At 36.3% G+C, this 21,611-nt stretch overlaps 2 protein-coding genes across 3 annotated transcripts in view; one reads left to right on the forward strand and one right to left on the reverse strand.

The window, feature by feature from the left end:
- LOC143351724 (uncharacterized) overlaps positions 1-21,611 on the forward strand; it is an 88,460-nt gene that overhangs the window by 27,841 nt on the left and 39,008 nt on the right. The gene's annotated exons all lie outside the window — the stretch shown is intronic.
- Positions 11,124-15,689, reverse strand: LOC143347235 (putative endothelial lipase). Its single transcript, XM_076776254.1, has 4 exons — positions 15,561-15,689; positions 13,762-13,997; positions 12,572-12,815; positions 11,124-11,762 (listed from the first exon to the last, which is right to left on the reverse strand). Exons 2-4 carry the CDS (start codon positions 13,948-13,950, stop codon positions 11,527-11,529), a joined length of 669 nt encoding a protein of 222 aa, XP_076632369.1. The 5' UTR covers positions 13,951-13,997; positions 15,561-15,689; the 3' UTR covers positions 11,124-11,526.

Below are 21,611 nucleotides of genomic sequence, written 5' to 3' on the forward strand. Positions count from 1 at the left end.
TACCGGAATATGCGATACCGGGTATTTATGACGCCAGTCGCGAGCGAAAATGTCTGGTCTAATGTCCCCGGCTCGCGAGAAAGAATTTCACCCCGCGTAGATGAAACCGAGCCCTCCGCGCCACTGGTTTTGTTCATTCAGCGTGTAGCGACGGGTCGTTGATACATTTGCGATTATAAATAGACTTTTACCAGGCTTTTTCGATGAAAGTAAGTTCAACATCGACCTACAAAAATTTGACGAAATAAAATTGTAATTTTAATATGAAATAATTCAATGAAATTGTAATTTTTAATTGTATTGAAAACATAATGACAATTAGATCAGTATCGAACTTGAAACGACACAAGGAAACGATTTTGCCCCGCGTAGATGAAATGCAGTCGTCTGCGCCACTGTTTTCATTTATTCAATACGCAATGACGAATTATTCTGTGTTGGTTTGAATTTCTTCCACAAACGAGGAGTTCACAATAAATGAACAAGTTTTATCATTTCCAAAAATACCTATTATTTAAATGAATACTATAACATTTACAATTTTGGCAATTTTTTCTAATTATGTTTACGATGTACAAGCCCGTCACGAAGTTCGTGTAATTTTTCTAAATGATCACGAATTTTGCAGATCTCGAGAATTTGATTTTACTTTCTCGACAGAGATTGTTCAAACATATCGACTTTTAACACTGAAATACTGTGGCAATGACTCGACGTGTTCACGTGAGCTGTACGCTTAGCAGATATATGCACAATTCTCATAATTATATTGTAATTGCTGTTGATCACGTTACCACGACGCGTGCACGCGCGACCTCGACGTCACATGTCGAGACACAACGAATAATGGAAATATCTATTTATTAAAAGACAAACTATCATTTCCGTACCCTTTGATGTCCCGCGACTCTCTTTCTTTGTTTGTTAGTTAACCTATCACCATCCGCCGATCTCCATACAGTAATGATTTTTAAAATGAACCCTAGACGTGATTCGTACGTTGAAAATTTCTATCTCTTTTAATAGTAAAAAATTTGCTATGGTTGGTAGAACACGTGACAACCTGAGGGACAGTACTATAAACGTAATACGAATTGATTCTAAATACCCTAAATGTGCGTGGGGCTCCGAATGAGGTCATGTTTGTACTCATTTTCATCGGGAGAACCTCGCTAATCTATTAATTAATCTCTCAATGAAGTACACTGAGGTAAGTGCACCTAATTTCGACAGTGGCCCAATTATGATTACATTGTCATATTTTGTAATAAATTATAATCTGGCTTGTCAAGTACTGGAATAATCTATGTATCATGAAAACTATGTTTTAGTAACAAATGTTCCAACTAGATCCTAATAAATAATAATGAACTTATTAACCTCGAGATTTACATTAGGGATTGTTTCTTATCAAAGTATATAATCGTAAATATTTTAAATTGTAGATTGCAGTTTGAATATCGTCTTTCTGTTTTAATTATTCTGGTCACTCTTGTATGATAGAAGTTATTACCACAATTTCAGAAAACAGCAGTATTGACTTTTGACTGGCCTCTGTTTCGTCATTAGTGGAACTCATATATATGTTTTATTTTACATATTGTTTGTAATGCATACGTTTTGCATGTTTACATTAAATATCATCTGCACGAATATATTGCATATCAGTACGACATTAAAGAAAATTTAAATGCACAGCTATTGTGGACTATGACGTAGAACTCGTGCTCGCAGCGTATAAATTAATATTAACTGATAAAAGTCAACAATTGGCTACCTCAAACTGAAATAAAAATATTATTAATCGTTCCCTGATATTACATTTGTTTTATTAAATTGTGCTGGTTGTTGTTAAAGTAAATAAATATTTTAAAAAGCTTAATAAAATGTCACAAAGTGTCGAATTATGTAATCTAATTACAAACACGTAATATAATTCTCATATCATAAACTACACTCTTATTAATAAATAATTTACTTGGGTATAAAATGAGTATCTTATAGATGTTCTTCGTCGCGAATTATTAGACCAGCCTTTTCTTTTCTCTTTTACGAGGCAACGTACTTCTAATTTTTGCATTATATGTATAGAATTTTATATGCACATTTTTTCTTAAACAAATTTTGAGAAAACAATTGTTTACGAAAAAATGACATAGTGATTATGCAAACACCCTGAATACAATTTTAAATTCATTTTCAATTAACCAGTCAGCTGTGTTTGACGACTATATCCGTCATGGAGAAATGACAGTATTTTGTGTCATAACTACTATATCCGACAGGCGTAAAATTTAATTACCATTTGCTATTTAAATTTTAATTTTAGCGAAAACTAAAATATTATAAATTTTAATATGTTTAGAATCTTTGGAGGTCAAAACGAAATAAAACAAACAAGTGCGTGCTCTGAAGAGAGGTCGCCATAGCTGATTGGTTAAATAAACAATTTATGATCCAGTTTTATCGCACACCAGTCGTACGATCAATAGGAAGTGCTGAAACTACTTTTGGTATGTAGCGTCAAAGTAAATGTCAAAATAAACATAGAAGATGGCATAAATTATAATAGGTGATATATTCATTGGATAGAGGATGAAATGCCCTTTAAAATGAGCGTTTGTGAGAGTCGATAGCTTTATTAGTTCCGGAGATATAGCGATTTTAATTTCAAGTCGATGCGGTGGCTAGTTTCGAAGATAGGGTTTGTTTACGTTTCGTTGTGCTCGCGCGTGTTCATTGATCTTGCGCGCGTGAAAATAGTAAACAGTGCGTAGTAAATTCTTGGAAATACTACGACTTCCTGGTCACGTGACTGTCTCGACTCACGCGCGACAAGGAGGTACGACGCGACGCGTCAGACGGAGACAGAGATAGTCAAATTAAGAAAAATACCCTTTTACATAAATTGCGATATCTCGAAAACGAAAAGTCGGATCGACAAAAACCAAAAACCATTTTAAAGGGGAGGCCTTGCCGCTTCTAACAATGGCTCAATTATTAATAAAATACTAGTAGTTTCGAAACTGCACGCGTCTAAAGTTTTAGTAGTTTTAATACGCGCGAATAGGGTGTTGTACATGCGACGGACAGTGAGATAGTCGGATTAAAGAAATTACCTTTTACATAAATTGCGATATCTCGAAAACGGAAAGTCGGATCGCCAAAAACCAAAAACCATTTCAAAGTGGAAGCCTTGCCGCTTCTAACAATGGTTCAATAATTAATAAAACACTAGTGGTTTCGGAACTGCACGCGTCTAAAGTTTAACTATTTTTAATACGCGTTGTTAGACTGTTTTAAGATAGTGGAAGCTGAAGATTCTCTTCTTTCGTCTTTGCTATACATATATTTCCTATTTACATCAAAAGCTAACCAGGATTTGATACTAAATTTCGTCCAGTTCTTTACAAAAAAATATAAATCATTCAACCGGTCAGATGATCAATCGTAGTAGGCAAGACAGGCTACATATTTTTCTCAGAAAATAAACAATAAGAATAGAAGTGAATATTGTAAAATTCATTGCACGTTCACTACAAGAAAAGCCGTGGAGTTAAATGACGCTAAAATAATATTGTGTGTTAGAAATTCTAAACGAAATTTTAGTGAGTAGTTTGCAGTAGGTTTAGTATTAACATATAGGATGAGAAAATCATAGGGGAAAACGTGATGTTTATCGTTATATATAATTTCTCTGCTTTTTGAATGCAAATATCTCACTGTGCGACGATTGAAATCGCCAGGTAAGCTTTGTGTGGCGTGCGGCGCGCCATAAAAGCGATGCAGACGGAGACCCGTAGGGGAGGCGAACCCTTCGTTGGCGACCTTCTCCAAGGGCGACCATGCACACGCACAAAATAATGTAACGAGGGTGGAACCGTCGCTTAGGGTCGACCGGTTCTGACGTGCCTATAATCTCAACCGCAGGAAATCGATAACGGAGTCATCGACAGGAGACGGGAGTCGGACATTTCGCGTTTCGTTTCCTATTTCCGCGGAGGACAATGCACCCCCGCCGTTGCGGAATCGAAATTCTCGATACGCGGCCGGGATTTGAATTGGAGCCGCGACTGCACCGGCCAGACGTTATTCCGTTTTATCGATTTTACCGCTGTCACTGACAGCGATGACAAAGCCAATAACGATATAATGTCTCATTCGGTTCAATTTACCGAGCGATTTCCTTCTCTAATTTATACCACAGACGAGTAGACCTTTCACCCAATATATTTTTTCGGCCCATTTTTCTGGGGCTCTAGAGCCTCATTACCATTTTCGTGTCACTCGCAACGTTACCAACAGATTTAGAAATAAACACAAGTGGAAGTGAGACAGAAAATGTAATTACAGAAATTTTAGTATTTTTTAACGGAAGGAAAGCTGTACAGTCCAGAATTGAACATCAATCGATTAATTATATTTTACTGCATTCAAAATTAAATTAGATTCGTACAGAAAAAGCAGTAACGAACGAAAATGTTGATTCTACGCGGAAATTAACTCTCAATATGAAATATCGAATTGCAATTTCCATATTCTTTTGATGCAAGCATTCGATTTTCCATCAATTAAAACAATGATCGCGAATCAGCTTTGATTTATGCAAAGAATACAAAATATTTATAAAAAAATCCATTATTTATAAATAACAATTGGGCATGTTATATCCCCATATAACCTCCATATGACCAATACCGCTATTTTTTATTTGTTTCTCGCATTTGAATTTCCACATTCATTATTTATTATTATTGCTTACTTTTATAAGCTCGTTCACCTGCTATTGTATTATTACATCATTGCTGTTCACTGAAAACTAATATTGTTTTTAAATACCGTTAAAAATCATTTTTATTTATCATTTTTATTTATCACGGAAGATTTAGAGTTTTTAAATTTGTGGTGTATTGACAGAGACATAATTAATTTAAAAAAGATATGTTTTGTTTTAACATACCTACGCATACTTTAATCTACTGCATTTGAATTAAATAAATCATTCCTTATATTTTTCAAACCAGAGTTGAAAGAGAAGACACAATGATCCTAATTTTGTCCTAAATACTTTCGAGTTTTATTAAAAGAATACATATTTTATTAGACCATCGCTCTTAAAATACCAATGAAATATAAATAGTTACAGAGTGTACAATAAATACCAGAAACATCAATGTTTTAGAAAATAGAGGAATGAATGAAAAATAAGTGCTATCTGGGTCGAAAAAGACCCATCAACCGCCGTGCGAGTGTTAATCGTGAAGAATATAAACCATCATTTACAAATTGTTGATCAGTGTAATCGTTAATGCGAATTATTTTATTTTTAATATTGTATTATGAAGGAAAACCAATGATACTTGGAAAATAATTTCAAGTTAAAATTTAAAAAATGCTAAATGTTTATCGACACCTTCGGCAGAAATAATGTTGAAGGCTCGAGGTAACGGCGGGTCTGGTAAATGCTTTTCGCTAGAAAATTCACTTTAAATTTCAAACTACGGGTTCGCCAAGTAGAGGATGCCTTGATAGACCCCGGAACGACAAAAGTTTACAGGCAAACAGAAAACTTGTATACGTACAGTTCTCTGAATCTCAATCTACCGGAGTTGCTTTCGCTTTGTAACGAAGTACGAAAAGCAGGCGTTATTAATGGGACATTGTGATTGGTTAAACGCCAGTAAAACCTAGGGCAGGCTGAATCTCTGGTGGCTTCCATGCTCGCAGTTCACGCTTCGTCGTGCTACGGCATATTTTGTTTCTTCCTCTCGCGGGAATCCCCGGGGGAATCGCGTGTTGCACGATCTAGGTCTAGTGGCCATTTAATTTGGAAAACTGAATCCTGTGCGTCCTGGCACTGCCTCGTCTCTTCGATCGCTTATTTTTCAACCATTGTGTGAATAGCCGGGTGCACGGGTTTGCTTTGACATATTTTTACAATTGTTGACTGCACGTAACCAACCTGGATCCGTGTTCTTTATTAAGATTCAAAGTCGATAGAAAATGTCTGGACGTATTTAAAAATGACACCGGCGAAGAAGCAGGGGAAGTTGGGGCAAGGTTAGAAGATAAGAACGTTGTTTACAAGAATAATTTTGAATATTTAAAATAATTGTCTAGTTTTTTCAAAAGTTTGCAGTAATAATCGAAATCGATGTCAAATTGGTTCTTAAAGGGGCATCGTGGCCTAAAAGGTCTTTCCAGCCTTATTCATCACCATTTTATGTATGTATGTATACAACAAAAAAATGGTGTGACAGTGTGTAGGATGAATATGGCTATCGTACGAACCACAACAAATAAAAAAGCTGAACAATTAAAAAAAATATCGGAACATCGAAATGCAAGTATCGATTTTCTCGATTTTTGATGGTATACAGCATACTAAAAACGTATGAAAAACTCAATATTTTAAAAAATTCATCAAGTCCTTCAGGCAACCAGAACCATCATGAATACCAGTTCAAACAAATCCCGCTACAGACGTTTTTTCAAAGACTAATATATTTTGGCAAATAGAGAAAAAAAGAAATGAATTTTGTCAAACTTTCAGATCGGAATATCTTTCGAAAAACTATCTTCCTGAAGTTTAGTTTATTGGTACGTCGAAATATTAACGGGCAGCGTCAGAAGTTTAATTGAACGTGACATTAGCGGTTGCGAGAGAGTAATAATCGGTTCTCGGGACAGTTTTCCGCGCTGAACTTCCGCGTAGGTTTTTCAGAGGCAGCACAGCTGGCCACGATACTCGTGGGATTTCCACGCCAGTAAGGAGACGTGTGGTCGAACGTGGCGAGGCGTGGACTGCACGCTTAGGCCTTTACAGCCTGTGGTCTTTCAAGACTAGGGTCATCTATAACCCCGGCCATAGGTCGTCGATCGTTATCGACCTGTCAGTGTTGAATTTTTTAGCGAAAGTGCCGGGTTCACTGACCGAGAGGCCCGAAGCTCTCGCCGAGATTCCGCAGTTTGCCTCCACCGAGAGAACTTAGGAATCCTTGGTTCCTCCAGGACGAAGATCCTCGTCGCGTCGAAGGAACACTATGAACCGAGATGGCGCGTCTATGAAACGTCAGATGACCTGGAAGAGAAGTCGTGCAAATTGTTCCTGCTTTACATGAATCATCCTATTGATTCTCGAAATTGTGTTCTATTTCGCACGGAAATGTCTTCCAGGTAGAGCTGCGTGGGCATCCGAAATGTCAGGCTCGCGTCGATTCGACAAAAGAAAAGGTTATATTACGAAAGTTAAGAAACGTAAATGATTCCCTCGATAAACCAAATATTCGATCTAAACAAATGTGTTCGAAGATATTTCATTTCAAGGCGCTTATTTCGTTGCAAGGCACTTATTGACAAAAATTAAGAAATAAAGTAACCGTTTGGAAATTACTATATGAATATTCTTCATCTTCTGAAATATGTAGGCAAAGCATACGCTACATTGTAGATGATCCTATAATTTATAACATTTTCGAATCGAAGTTAATAGAATGAATACTTTCTGAGGTTTATTGGGTGCCAGCTGATAAGATACTATCAAATATATCGGTACATAACTCCGTAATTTTGTAAACTGAGGTAATGAATCTTTTGTGACAGTAAAAGTTAGATGTTTCTTGACATGAGTTGAGACCTTGTTATTTATTTATTTATTACCTTTTGGTACAAATAAAGTAGAACATTAGGTGTGATTTGCAAAGTTATACTACTTAACAGTTACCTCAGGAAACAGACTTAAAAATCACTTATTTTGGGTGATGTACCTCCTGGGGTCTTTTAATATAAAGCGAGTATTTTTAGGCTTCCTTGGGGAATTTTTTGTGAATGAACTATAACACCTTTTGCAGTAAAATTTACAAGGCTTATTTATACATATTTCAGTGATATATAAAAATTTGTTAAGTGAAAGGTTAAAATTGGTGACACTGCATAGTCTCAAACATAATTCCTTTTAAAAAAGATCGTCTCACAATATCCATGATTCCAGCCATTCTATTTGTTTAAAATGAAAAAATGTGAAACATTCTTAATCAGTATGAATTTGGTTATAACCGGTAGCAAAATAAAAGAGAAAAGTCGATAATTAAAAAAAACTGACAACACTTTGAAGTTAGGATTAACGATTTTTTCATGTTTTTTTTTGAATGTCTTTCTGTATCCGTAACTGCACTACCGTTTTTCTAATTAATTCTCTAACGATATCTCTAAAAATGGCGACACTGGATAAAACATTTCTTCGTACGGCCCTGACTATGGTCTAAGGCCCTTAGCTCATCGTATTTCTGTCAATCAACTTGTTCCGGGAGCTGAAACGTGTAAACTTTGACACCTACTCGCTATATCGTGGCCCGGACTATACTTAATGAATTTTCAACATCTTCCTTTCGTCTCCTATCCGACATCGTCGAGCGTGGTTTGCATTATAATGTTTTTAAGACACGAGCTCCGACCGGAGAGACTCTTCTACGCGTTCAGCCAAATCGTTGACCAGTTTCACAATATTTCGATAAACGTTTTTTGACTACGTTGCACCGAGCCCGCACTACCCACTCGTACAACGAACTATGTACTACTTGTATCGCTATCGACTTCTCGAGGGTCCTTTAGACACTCGAGCTTCGGATTCTTTCCAAGGCATCGGACGCGTGCCGAGTTCATGAATTCTCGTGCAAACATTTCGTGTCAACACTTGCGTCCTAGATGCAGAGCAGCAGATAGTCGTCTCGAGTGTTCGTTTTCGAAGTGAATAAAAACGAACGAGGGGGGGGGGGGGATGGAGGGACGAGCGCAGTCCTTCGTCATTTACATCGTACGAGCTTTTTCGGATGAAAGGACCGTATCTACTCGAAAGACCCGACCGAACGTGGAAGAAGCCAGCGGTAAAAAAGAGGAAAGCATTGTCTCGCGCGGATGCCCGTCCGAGCGTTATGGATTGGAAACTATCCACGATGCTGCCAAAGGGAGACAAAGGGAACGAGGGAAAAGGTAGCCGCGGCATCGCAGAAACGTCTTTGTTGCAACGACGGATTGGAAAATCTCTGCCGTGGGTATCCCGTAAATGTTTCGCGGGAAACTTCTGATCCGCGCGGGACAAATACTTGACGTATGATTTCTCCTGTGCTGAACAACTCCGAGGGGATAGGATTTCGCGACTGCTTCCTGCGGGAAATGCTTTCATCCTCTTCGAATCGATATTGTTCTTTATTTCTTTGACGCTCGCGAAGAGGTGTTTTCGAGAATCGATATCGCGCTATAACCGAAAGGAATCGTTGCTCGAGCACAACGAGCGAAATTTCGATGAAAATACCATGATTTTAAAATCATTTACTCTGTGGTATCAGGCGTACAACTTTGCTTTCGCCGTTTTCTAACAGCTGGCTTTAGCGATATGTGGTAATCAAAATAAATAGATCATAAGTGTCGTTCAATTAACTTGGGCATCCGTCAACATACCCCTGTAGAAACATTAGTCGATTTGCGTTTGCATCATAAAGTTATTCTCGATTCAAAACGTCAGTTTACGAGCCAAATTCTTGTCATTTGCGGGATGTTTTAATTTTCTGCTTCAAAATGCAGTTTACACTAGAATGCGTCCTTAACACGCAAAATAAAAGGAAAATTTATACACAACCAAATTGAAAACATGCATATTATAAATATGCGAATAATTAGCAATTATATTAAATGTACGAATTGCATTCCACTTTCTGCAATGCAAAATTCTGCTCTTTGTAATAAAGTCTTATAGCGTTCTTGAAATATTTTTAACCTATTTGTTTTCTCATTATCAGGACACTGATTCATTGTTATAATTAGACGGCGGATATTTATGCATTTATGGGAAATTTGAATTCTCAAAAAACTACAGAATGCACTCAATATGCAAAAATATAAGAAATACTTAAAGTGAGAAATTATAAGGCGGTCACTTTTTTTTGACATATATAAAAATGCCTGTTTTGTTAAAATAATGTTATAGATTTTCGTTATTGCAAATACTCTTAATTTTTGTAACAAACCTGTGACAGTATACCTTTCAAAAAAGCCCAATAATAGCATCCTTTTTCATAAAAAACATTAGTTTTAAGATATTCTACGATACGATATAGGAAGGTTACTGTATAACGTACCTCAGACAATTTCACACAATGAATTAACAGATCTTGGGACAGTAACGGACTAATTTAACGGAATTATTTGAAATATTGTGGCAATTGATTCATGGCAATTTTTTCTTCAATGTCGTTTGAAAAATCTCCAGTTTCATTTAAAAATATAACAATGACCTTAATTTTTTATTGGAAATCTATTTGTTTAAAAAAAAAAATTTTCTTGTCGGTTAAATACTGATTAACTTTTTTTTCTCGGACCATCGGAAGGGACTGAAAAATCGTGGGGACTAATTTGTGCCTCACCCTGCAGATAGAACAATGTTCTGGTTGCTTTTGTAGAAGGTTCGAACCTATATCGTCTAGGTTCGAGTACACTTGAAAGTATCGTTTCAGATTTTCAAAGTACTCACGAAGAGTTCGTAACTCTCGTGTCAGATCCGAACTTACTTGTAGAATGGTTGATCGCTACGAACAAGTATCATTTGGAATTCGATTCCTTTCGATACTTAGAGGATCATATTATGTGCCTGCGATAGTATGATTCTTCGCCTCAAGTGATCGATAACCCTTGACCGTGCTTTCAGCCCTTAAATACGAACGCACGAGTCGCGAATTCACAGACTTTTAGTTCCTCGTTCATCCAGCAAAATCACTGCAAAATAAAAGCATCGAAAGGTATTGGAAACTCGCCAGCTTTTTTCCCCCCCGAACATTTTTATTCGCTGTGGCCCTGTTCTCTCCGATGCCAGACTCTGGCTTATAAACTGTTTAACGCAATTACCCTCGACTCGCGGGAACTTTCCCACCAACCCTTATCGATCGCCTAAAAACAGAGAATAAGGTAGCACTTGTCCTTGGAATTTCCATATTTCGACGGCAGCCAAGATGCATCGGAGGCGGCACGAGAACCGCGCATCGTTCAAGTTTGCCTCGGTGTTCCATGGTCAGTTTCGTTCTATCTCTAATCACGAATAGAAGAAGCGTTGTTTCACGATGGACGAAGATTTTTATTGTCGATTATTTACATCGATTTGTCACGCACTGGACGGAATAGCTTAGGCAGTATCGTGCTCGTGGCCCGGCGCAAATTGGCCAGTCTCTAAATTCCAGAATCATAAATCCCACCGTGACGTGTCTTATCCGCTCCGTGGTAGAGAATTATGGTAACCATTCCTGGCTTGTCGGGGAAAGTATTGTCCAACTCGAAAACGAATCGTTTGAAAATCGAACCTACAGTAGTCGAATAATTACAACAAAAAATTAGGGATAGAGAAATTAATCGTGAATTATCGTTTTCCCGATAAGGGACAGTGCAACCTCCTCTGAACGGGATTCAAAGGATTCAAGCAAGTTAATTGGTAGTAACATCAGTGATACACGTCTGGTTCATCCAAACTGAGACTGTTGTTCGTCATTTCCCGATGTATCCGGTCGCATTCTTAGCGAAAGGTGGTTCTGCGTTTGTCCTCAAATAGAACTTGCCCCTGACTGTAGATTGCACCGCGAATCCCATTAATACATCCGGGGTCCACATGCAATTCGCTCGAATATCCGCACGCCATCTTGGACACCGACTGGCAGGGAACCCGAAAGGATTCACCACGGATTCCGCGTAAAACATCCAAGCTCGATTATGTCCGCATACAACTGGACAAAAAATAAATAATTTTTAAATTTACCACGATAGATCGAGTCGTCTAGCTAAGCCAAGTCTAAATTAACACGTTGACTGTCACATCTCTTTCTACTTTACGTGTCCAAACCACTCCAAAATATACGTTTTGCTGTTAAAATAATAAATGTCAACGAGCCACATCGATCAACAAAATGAGCTGAAAATTCGATGTTAAGGGCAGAAAAATAAATACATTCGTATAAATTTCAATATAGTTTCATCGATAATTGCATGAATTTTTAAATAATTGAGGAAGTCATTAGAAAAAGCATATTCTATTTTTTCAAATTTTGACAAGAATATATAGGAAATTTTAGAGTGGTTTGATTTTCTTAAGTTAGATGTTCTTGATAACATTGTACACCCCATTCGAAACAGAACCTTTGTTACTTATTTGATTAATTATAATAGAATTCGTATGCCATGTGTTCGACATGGGTTTGTCTTATTCATGCTCGATGATCAATATTAAAAAATTTGTTGGCCTTATCCTCCTTCGTTGCGTTTTAATCAGACTAGACAGTTAACTTGTAACAATTTAAATTTTCTTTGTTACACTGATTTGGATTATTTATTATTAATTAAAAAATAAGTAATTTATATTATATATAAATGTATAATATATAATTTAATTTGAATTATATTATAAATAAATTAAATTATATATTATATATTAATTATATGTATGTAAGTACCGGAATTCGTTATCGTGGTGTTTGAAGGAAACGTAAAATTGAAATGGTAGTCAACGTGTCAATTCATGAGACATTGAGAATCGTACTATACTGATTGATGAGTCGCGAAATGCTCCTACGTATCACACTTTGCAAATTGCAACCTGGTTGAATCGCTCTACCACCGTTTGGATAGAAGTCCACGTGGCCCAGAGGATTCGGAAATCCAAAATGGCCACCGTCCGTGTGGATCACGTCTACGAACAACGCGTCAGCCGCTGTTAGGTGTCCCTCTCTGCCACTGTTCATGTAGAGAGGGTATGCTGGGTCCAGCCCAGTGATTCGTCCAACCTGAAAGCAAATTCTTTTGTTAAGGTGATATTTCCGTTTAAATATGCAATTTTTAGGCCTCTTTTGCTGCTTTTGAAAAAGAAGACCGTTAATCGTTATGTATTGGGACTTTGCACATATACCGATATTTTGAGTATGCACAGTACTTTTTTCAAGTAAAAATAATGAAAACTGCACAAGCTACAGATCATCGAAGAGTGTCCCTTTAAAAACAAGTGGCCCCGATAGCTGACATGATTCATTATTTCCTATTCGAGTTTACCTATATCTCGACAAGATAATATTATTTACATTCTTCATGTTACAGACGTATTTCATGCGTCAAATTTTCGTGACTGTTTAGGTTAGCATTTAAAAATAAAAGTCGTGGCTCTGGTAAAGGAATATTAATAAACTTCCAAAATACGAGTACCAAAATTAAAGAGAAAAATTTAAAAATAAGAAAAACCTTAAAAAAACTATTTTTATTTTGAACTATTTGAGTTTAAATCGAATTTATCCCTTATTCTAAATAACTTTTACCCACCTGTATTATTATACACTTAAAGTTTAAATACGTAAATATTGCAATATTGGAGATACGAGTTTAAAAAGACCTTGCGACTATCGTTCGCGTAATTACTATATCTTGACAATAGCCGTGGGAGACTTAAACATAATTTTTCCATTTAGAAGTAAAATAGAAATGGTGGACGATATTATATAAAACTGCATTTTTGTTTTTGTTCTAAAGAATACAGTAGAATCTCGATATTTGCACAAAAGTCTGTTTCGTTGCAACGCGTAGTCAAATAAAAGGAATAGTCGCTTAGCAATAAATAAAATTTGAAGGGATGTAACTAGTGCATCGATTCAGTCTTATTTTCTCGCAATTATCGAGGTTTGATTGTTTTTGACCAAAAGAAGAAATACTTTTATTTCCATCGTATTGAATATTATTATTTACTTTTCGCCGGCCTAACGCCTTTCCCATGAACCCGGCGATTTCAGCGCCCAAACTGAAACCAATCACGTGCAAGTTGGACAAAGGGACCGCTCGTTGAGCGTCCAACCATCTCACCAAACGAGCAACTTGGGGTCCAATGATTTTCGTGTTCCCGACTGCTGTCACGTACCAAGGCAAGCCTGCCAACATTGCCCAGTCCACCAGTATCACGTTGTATTGTCCACGCTTGAGGTATCCTAAAAACAATCGGTCAGATTGGACAAACGAACGTGACGTCGGTCTTAATTCGAGAAAAGATTTTCTCGCGTGAAACGTAAACACTTGCTAAGAATTACTAGTGGCGTACTATATTACTTTAACGAAGGCTTGAATCGTTGCTTGGTGTAGATAAATTATCATAAGTCAGAGTTATTCTTTCGAAACAATATTCTAAATACATCGTTTGAAAAAGTAACGTGGATTGACAAAATAAATGCGCTGAAAAGGCAATATTGTTACATAAACATCATCTAAGGTTAAAAAATATATTCACGTAATATAGTGTAAGAAAAGTCATAGATTGTGTCTAATATTTTTAATGATTATAAATGAAAAAAAATTCATTTGCTGTTGTGTTAGGTAATGAGAGAAAAATTTGAAAAGTCTGTAGAATCATTCCCTAAATTATTGCTCGCATGTAAAGAAATATTCTGTATAGAAATTATTTTCAGCTACGGGTTTGATCGTGACTTTCGTTCGATTTTAACTTAGTGACACAGTTACATTTCGATGCAAACGTATCGAACATCTCACGAAGCTGAAACGTCTGTTCCTGCACAGCACTCTAGCATTTTCAATTGAATGGGGTTGAAATGAATATGTCAGTCATGAACGTTTCGAAATATGGATCCCGCGCGAATGCTCAAGTTTCCAAGCTCGAGAGGTGAAGTTCGGAAAGATCCGCGATGCATCATTCTGTCAGGAACATCGTTGAGTGGCTTGGTGATTCTTGTAACTACTAATGTCCTCCAGTCAGTTCCATCAATTCCTGTCTGGGAATGTGACTAACAGTATCAAAAGTTACAAATACACACGACCAACTAGAATTTCGAACTTTAGGAATTCTTAACATTATTAAAGACAGTTCTAATTCCAATAGCCTCAAAATATGTTTATATATGAGACAACAACAATAAATAAATCTATTATTTTCCTCTTACACATTCGTAACTTCAAAACTAGATATCCTTGACCATTGAGAATATTCTCAAGGGGACTGATATTTAACACGAAAAGATCTTTTTTAATTCCATTGCATTTGAATGCGAATAGCGGTGGAAATGATTGCTAAATAACAAATATTTAGCGAGGAAGAAGATACTGCTAAATTAAAATAACAACTGTTACAGAAAAAGTTAGATAGAGAAAAACGATTAAACTAAATTTCAAGTAAAAATTTTAAATGGTGTCTTGACCTGTGCACAAAAATAAGACTTGCAATGGCGAAGATGAAATTGAAAATTTTTAAATAAAATTCAATGTAAATTTATTGTTAGAATATTCCAAATTTTATTGTGTATGATACAAAGATGTATACGAATTGAATTCGTAATTGTGTTCGAGTGTAGTATGAAAATTATGGTAACTGACGGTAATTTCGATGGAATTCGACGTTGAGGAATATAGTGGTGGAAGTAGAGCATGCATTGTTCGACCAACAAGGTCAAGTATTCCAAAACGCAAAAGGAAAGGATGAATTTGATTTGAAAAAAGGTTACATTTGGGGTTGAAAACCTGTAACTGAGAAAAAGTGAAAATACCGTCTCGAATTGCAGTGGAGCTACCACCAGACGCGCTATCGCTGTATCCATGGATATAGATTATGGTTGGATATCTACCGTCGAAATAGCTGTTTCGTAACGAGTACGGATTCCTGATATCCAACGTAGTGGCGTAAGTTGGATTCCGTCTAACATGAAAACAGAAAACAAGCGGTCAGAATTATTGAGTAACGTTTCATAAAAATTACTTAACGCGGCTAATATTAATTTTATTTGTGCTTCTCCTCAGTTTACAAATTACATAGATTCAGAATTATTGTCTGTAGAATCGCCCCACAAGATATTAAATAATAATAATTAGGGAAACTCTTCGTGTACTATGCCAACTGTCTTATTTCTAGTTAAACAAATATAGCGAACTTTAAAGTAATATAACTCCTGAACTTAAATTTAGGGCATGAACACCTTAACACTATTTTGTAGAGATTTAGAAACTGCATCGAACAGTGCAATTCAAATTATAGGGTTCCATGTAAAACAAGGATTCAGTAGTATAAAGCTTAATAAAATTACATTCAGTTTATGACTTTCTTTTGTATGTCTAACCGTTTTAAAAATAATACATACAGTGAGTCACAGCAAAAATCATACATCACATATATGAAAATGTTTCATTCTAAAAAAAAAAGTTTAGGAATGATTTGAAACAAAAATAAGGCAGACATACATACAGGGTGTTCGGCCATCCCTTGGAAAAAATTTTAATGGGAGATTCTAGAGGGTAAAATAAAACGAAAATTAAGGATACTAATTTGTTGATCGAGGTATCGTTAAAAAATTATAGAAACATTTTCGGCAATACAGTATATTTTCTGTAAAGAATTTTTTTCTCGGAAATACGTAGGTTTTCGGGGGTATGTCTATTTACCGAAAATGATTCCAATCGACCCCTGCAACTAATAATAATTTTTTTAGAACGATTCGAAATTTTTTTTCGCCGAAAAATTTTACACCTACTCGAATTTTTGTTTCGAAAGTACGTAGGATTTCGGGGGTATGTGTATTCACCAAAACTGGTTGTATTTGACCCCAGAACCTAGAAATAATTTTTTTAGAACGATTCAAAATTTTTTTTTTCGCCGAAAAATTTAGGCACCTACTCCCTGTCGATTTTTCTTAAAAATTACTTTTTCATTTTTAGTAATTTTGTTTGACGCCCTACAGAAAAGTTGTTTAATACTTTTTTGTAGGTACCCATGAGCTCTACTTCAGAAAAAAGTTTCATTGAAATATATTCACAATTGTAGGAGTTATGGCTGTTTGAAAATTGGACCATTTTTATGGGGTTTTTCTCATTTTGCGGGGTCAAGGACCAACTTTTCGAATATTTCAGCGATTTGTACATATTCTCCACTAAAATACGCGTAGTTTGCTTTTTTAAACATTAAAATCGTCCAATCCGTTCAGAAGTTATGACATTTTAAAGTTTCGCATGAATGATTTCGGGGGTACGTGTATTCATCAAAAATGCTTGTAATTGACCCCTGTAACTAAATATAATTTTTTTAGTATGATTTGAAATTTTTAATTTCGTCTAGAAATTTTAGTACCTACTCGAATTTTTTTCTCGAAAGTGGGTAGGATTTCAGGTGTATGTGTATTTACCAAATATGATTATAATTGAGCCCCGCAACCAAAAATAATTTTTTCTAATTTAATTTTTCTCTAGAATCTCCCATTAAAATTTTTCCCAGAGGTGGACGAACACCCTGTACGTATGTCTGCCTTATTTTTTTTCAAATCATTCCTAAACTTCTTTTTTCGAATGAAATATATTTTCATATATGTGGTGTACGATTTTGGCTGCAATACACTGTAGTTTTGTCCCAGTTACGTGGAACACCCCGTATAACGTTTCCAGGCTAAAATTCCAAGGATCTAATTACGAGATTAGTTTCTATTGTATTAAATTGCTTTTCGTCGTCGAACGCGACTAATACGTTCAGAGTTTAGCGAACCGGTGCAAACCAATTCGCGTCTTCTATTACTTTCCCGCTACAAAGGTTGGTCCGATCGATACTCCAAGCGAACGTACCTGGTGTACAACAGATACTTGATGTCGCGGTCCAGGTTGATAGGGCAGCAGTACCAGCAGACGCCGGTCGGAAGCGGCGAAACGTAGAGCGGAACGTCACCTGGTTCACAGAAAGGAAACGTTGTCTCGAATGCTAGTCGAATGCTCGCGCATGGCGACGCTCGGCCTCGACCAATTGCCGCGGTCGTCGTCATTGAACCTGAGAACGTGACACGTGATGTCGCGTGCGTTGCCAATCGACGATCGCCGGACGCGTCGTACCTGTCGAAGGCCTTTTTTCTCAACGTGAAACGCTGCGACGACAATAATTCCCGACGACACCGCACGAAACACGATCGATGCATCGATACGAACAAACGTGCTCGAACGATGGGGCAGACAAACTTCCGATACGAAGGGAATACATTCCAACGGTGTGCAGACTCTATTATCTATCGGGTCATCCTGAAAGTTTCCGGGGCTTTGAAACGTTCGCGTCGAAGGAACGTGACACTTGAAATTTAATAGTTCTGGATGGCACAATAGCATTGTAAAAGCAAACCTCGAACGAGAGTCAAATGTTCGAGGGTCAAGTCTTATAGAAGTAGTAGAGTGATGCATTGAGCTTTTCAGGTTTTCAATTTTCAGTTTTGTTTATTTATACACGGGTTAATTCTTCGATCAAGTGGAAATGTCGCAGAATTGGACGCAGTGAGAAATGATAAAAAAAACTTAGAACGAATACTTGACCTAGAAGTGACAATAAATTGTGAGTTTCACATTCAATGCTACGGAAATTAGAGAACAGAGACTTGCAGAATTTATTAATATTAATGAATAACCTCAATTCAAATGACCGGTCATTCTTTTTTTCTTTTACGAGGCAACGTACTTCTAATTTTTGCATTATGTGTATAGAAAGTTGTGGTTTGAAGTTCATTCGTTTTCTTTTGTTCTATTGCCAGCTATATCCAGACTCTTAGTAATTAAGAATCTTTCACGTTTTTTCATTTCAAACAGAATGACCGGGACCAGAGATACCGTGAGACGATCTTTTTTAAAAACGACTATATTTGAGAGTATGTAGTGTCACCAATTTTAACTTTTTTTTCGTCCAAAAAATGTTGAAATATCACTGAAACATATATAAATAAATCTTGTAAAGATTGCCAAAAGCCTAGAAAAACGCGCTTCACACAAGAAGGCCCCTTTGAAAATGTTTTTTATTAAAATTTCGAATAAAATTTGCGAAAATTGAACATTAATTTATCGACTGAAGTACTGTAATACGTAAGACAGGCTTTGATTGCGCGAGCAATTATGCCACTTGCTCGTTCGTTCCGGAGATGCCGCCTGTATTACGTTCGCGTTAGACAAACATCGTCGGCTGAATACGTAACACCGCGACACGGTTCGTAAAAATTTAATCACGCGTCAGCACGACATTGTTTGCAGATCACGCGACAGATAGCCGTCGCGTTTCCTTTTCCATAGTTATTCCCATCGGAACGAGGAAACCGGAATAGCCGCCCTCCATTAAAATTAGAAACCAGTCGGTACGGTAAGTGGCCGGGATAAAATTTCGCGGACCATAAACAAACGTTGTTGCTGATTTATGTTCCATTCGTGCCTGGAATTCCGGACCGGATCGCTTTGTGGCTGTCGTGTTTACGGTCTCTATTGAACTATTAAACCGCATTGCATGCGTCGCAGTGACGTGTGCGGTGTTACGTTGCTCTCTCCTGACAGTGCACAAAATAATATCAATGTTCAGCCACGCGTGAATTATGCGAGGGGTGCTCTGAAAATCCTGGCATAATCCCAGTAGGCTATTTTTGGAACCACCTTCCTGCTGATCTTGACAAAAGGACATTTTTTTACGGGAACGCAGACGTCAGACTTTTCTCGACGAGCCAATTTCCGGTTTGCTAACTTTCTTCGTAGGCCAACAAAAATATTTTTCAGCCAATCTTTCAGTCGTAATCGCGTACAAAAAATGTATGCGTTGATGTAATAAGTAGTAAATAACTGTTATTATCCGTGGACGATAAATCGAATGGCAAATTGTAGGCTGAGTAATTCGAGAAGTTTAAAAGTAGAAAAGAAAAATATAGAGTGCCCCGTTTAAATCGATCCAGCTGAATATTTCCGAAACTATACTCGATGACACGGAATAATGTTACAAAGAAAAGTTTGATGATTGTGTAATGTATTGTCGTCCGATACTAAAATTGAAACATTTTCTAAACCACTAATTTTTCATAATAGCAGTTGGTACTTTTATATGGAAAATAATAAGCTGCAAAGATTGGTACATACAAGAATATGTGATCTCATTTAAGAAAATAAAGATAAAAAGAAACATGGATTTATTATTCCTCATTTTCTATATAGAAAGTTGCAACTCTGATTTTAATTATTACGTGCTTACTACATATCATGAGATCCTATCCTAGCATATCGCGGTTAGTATGATCGCGATAGACTCTTTGTAGATTCTCAGCGAATCTCTATTTATCGCTCTATTAAATATCAGTGATATTCATACAGATTTTAGATTTTAAAACGAATATTATGAAACAAAAGGATTGTATATTAAACATATTTCTTTAAGCGTATTACAATACACGAAATCGATGTTTGTACGTCTGTCTTGTACTGTAAGCTGATTGATCGATAAATAATTGGTTTCGATAAAAGTCTGTGGTTCGGAAAATAAAGACTATGTGTTTACATTGTTTTGCGTTTGAAATATGAATTTGAATATCGATTGAATTTGGTAAAGAAGACCAAGAAATAGATTTCAAATATTTGAAATGCATTTTATGCACCGATGAAAATAAATCGAGAATGATAAAGTGATACTAAAATTAAAAAATATATTAATGGTTTGGGTTGCAATGACAGCAGCTGAGTTAGAATGGTTAGCTTCTATAAGCATTATCATCGATCGGTGAGTATATCTGGAAATATTGGAAAGCCATTTAAAAAGAAATTCAGAAAAATTGCATTTAGGAAATAATTTGATCTTTTAATAGAATACAGCCCAGGTAATTTGAGAATAATTATTATATGATGTATCTAAGCAACATTTTTTAGAGATTATTTAGAGAGTTTTAAAAGAAAATTGCATTAGGTTTCACTGAAAAGTTGGTGCATTCTGTGTCTAGAAAATTGTAGACTAGAAAATTGTATTTAAATAATACAATAATACAATTTTACAACAAAATTACCATAAATATCTTGTTTTTATAATCTCATGATTGACGAATTAAAATGTTGAATTTCTATACAAATTTTGGTGTTATTGATCAATTAATGTGATATTCATGTGCGATTTGTTTGTAAAATATCAGAGTTATTAAAAATATAAATGAATCATTTCTTACAGAGAATTGTATGCTCTTTAATTTTGATGTTAGTTATTTTCTTCATGAAATCAAGTATGCACGAGATATTTGCAAAAGCTTTCTTATATTACAGACCTTTTTATATTTTTGACGGTACGTTTCTATAAACATCTACGAATTGCTTATCAGAGTTATTAGAAATACAAATGAAACTTTTCTCATGGAGAATTGTTTGCTCTTTAATTTCTATGTTATTTCCTTTATAAAGTATTCACGAGATATTTGCAAAAAACAATTCCTACGATTTTCGAACCATTTCAAAACTTTTCCGCTCGCACTAGTTAAAACCGAAATACTTTTTTGATAAAACATACGAAACGTTCAGCTGGAACGTAAGCTATACTCGACACACTCACTAAACGTCGTTTACTTTGTGGCTGACTGGTCGAGGCTCCCAAGCGCGGATCTTTCCGCAAATTATATTCCGACGTTTTATCATCGTTGCGGCCACTCGGCCAATTTTTTACTGCAACAATGATCGTCAAAATGTCAGAGAAAGTGGCTGGTCGTTAAAAGTGCTTTATATTCGAGTTAATCAACCGCAGGCATTGTTGTCGCGAGTCCATAAGTCGAGGCGCGAAATGGCAAGCGAAACGGAACTACGTG

This window comes from Colletes latitarsis, chromosome 2 (assembly GCF_051014445.1).
Source record: "Colletes latitarsis isolate SP2378_abdomen chromosome 2, iyColLati1, whole genome shotgun sequence".
NCBI lineage: Eukaryota > Metazoa > Arthropoda > Insecta > Hymenoptera > Colletidae > Colletes > Colletes latitarsis.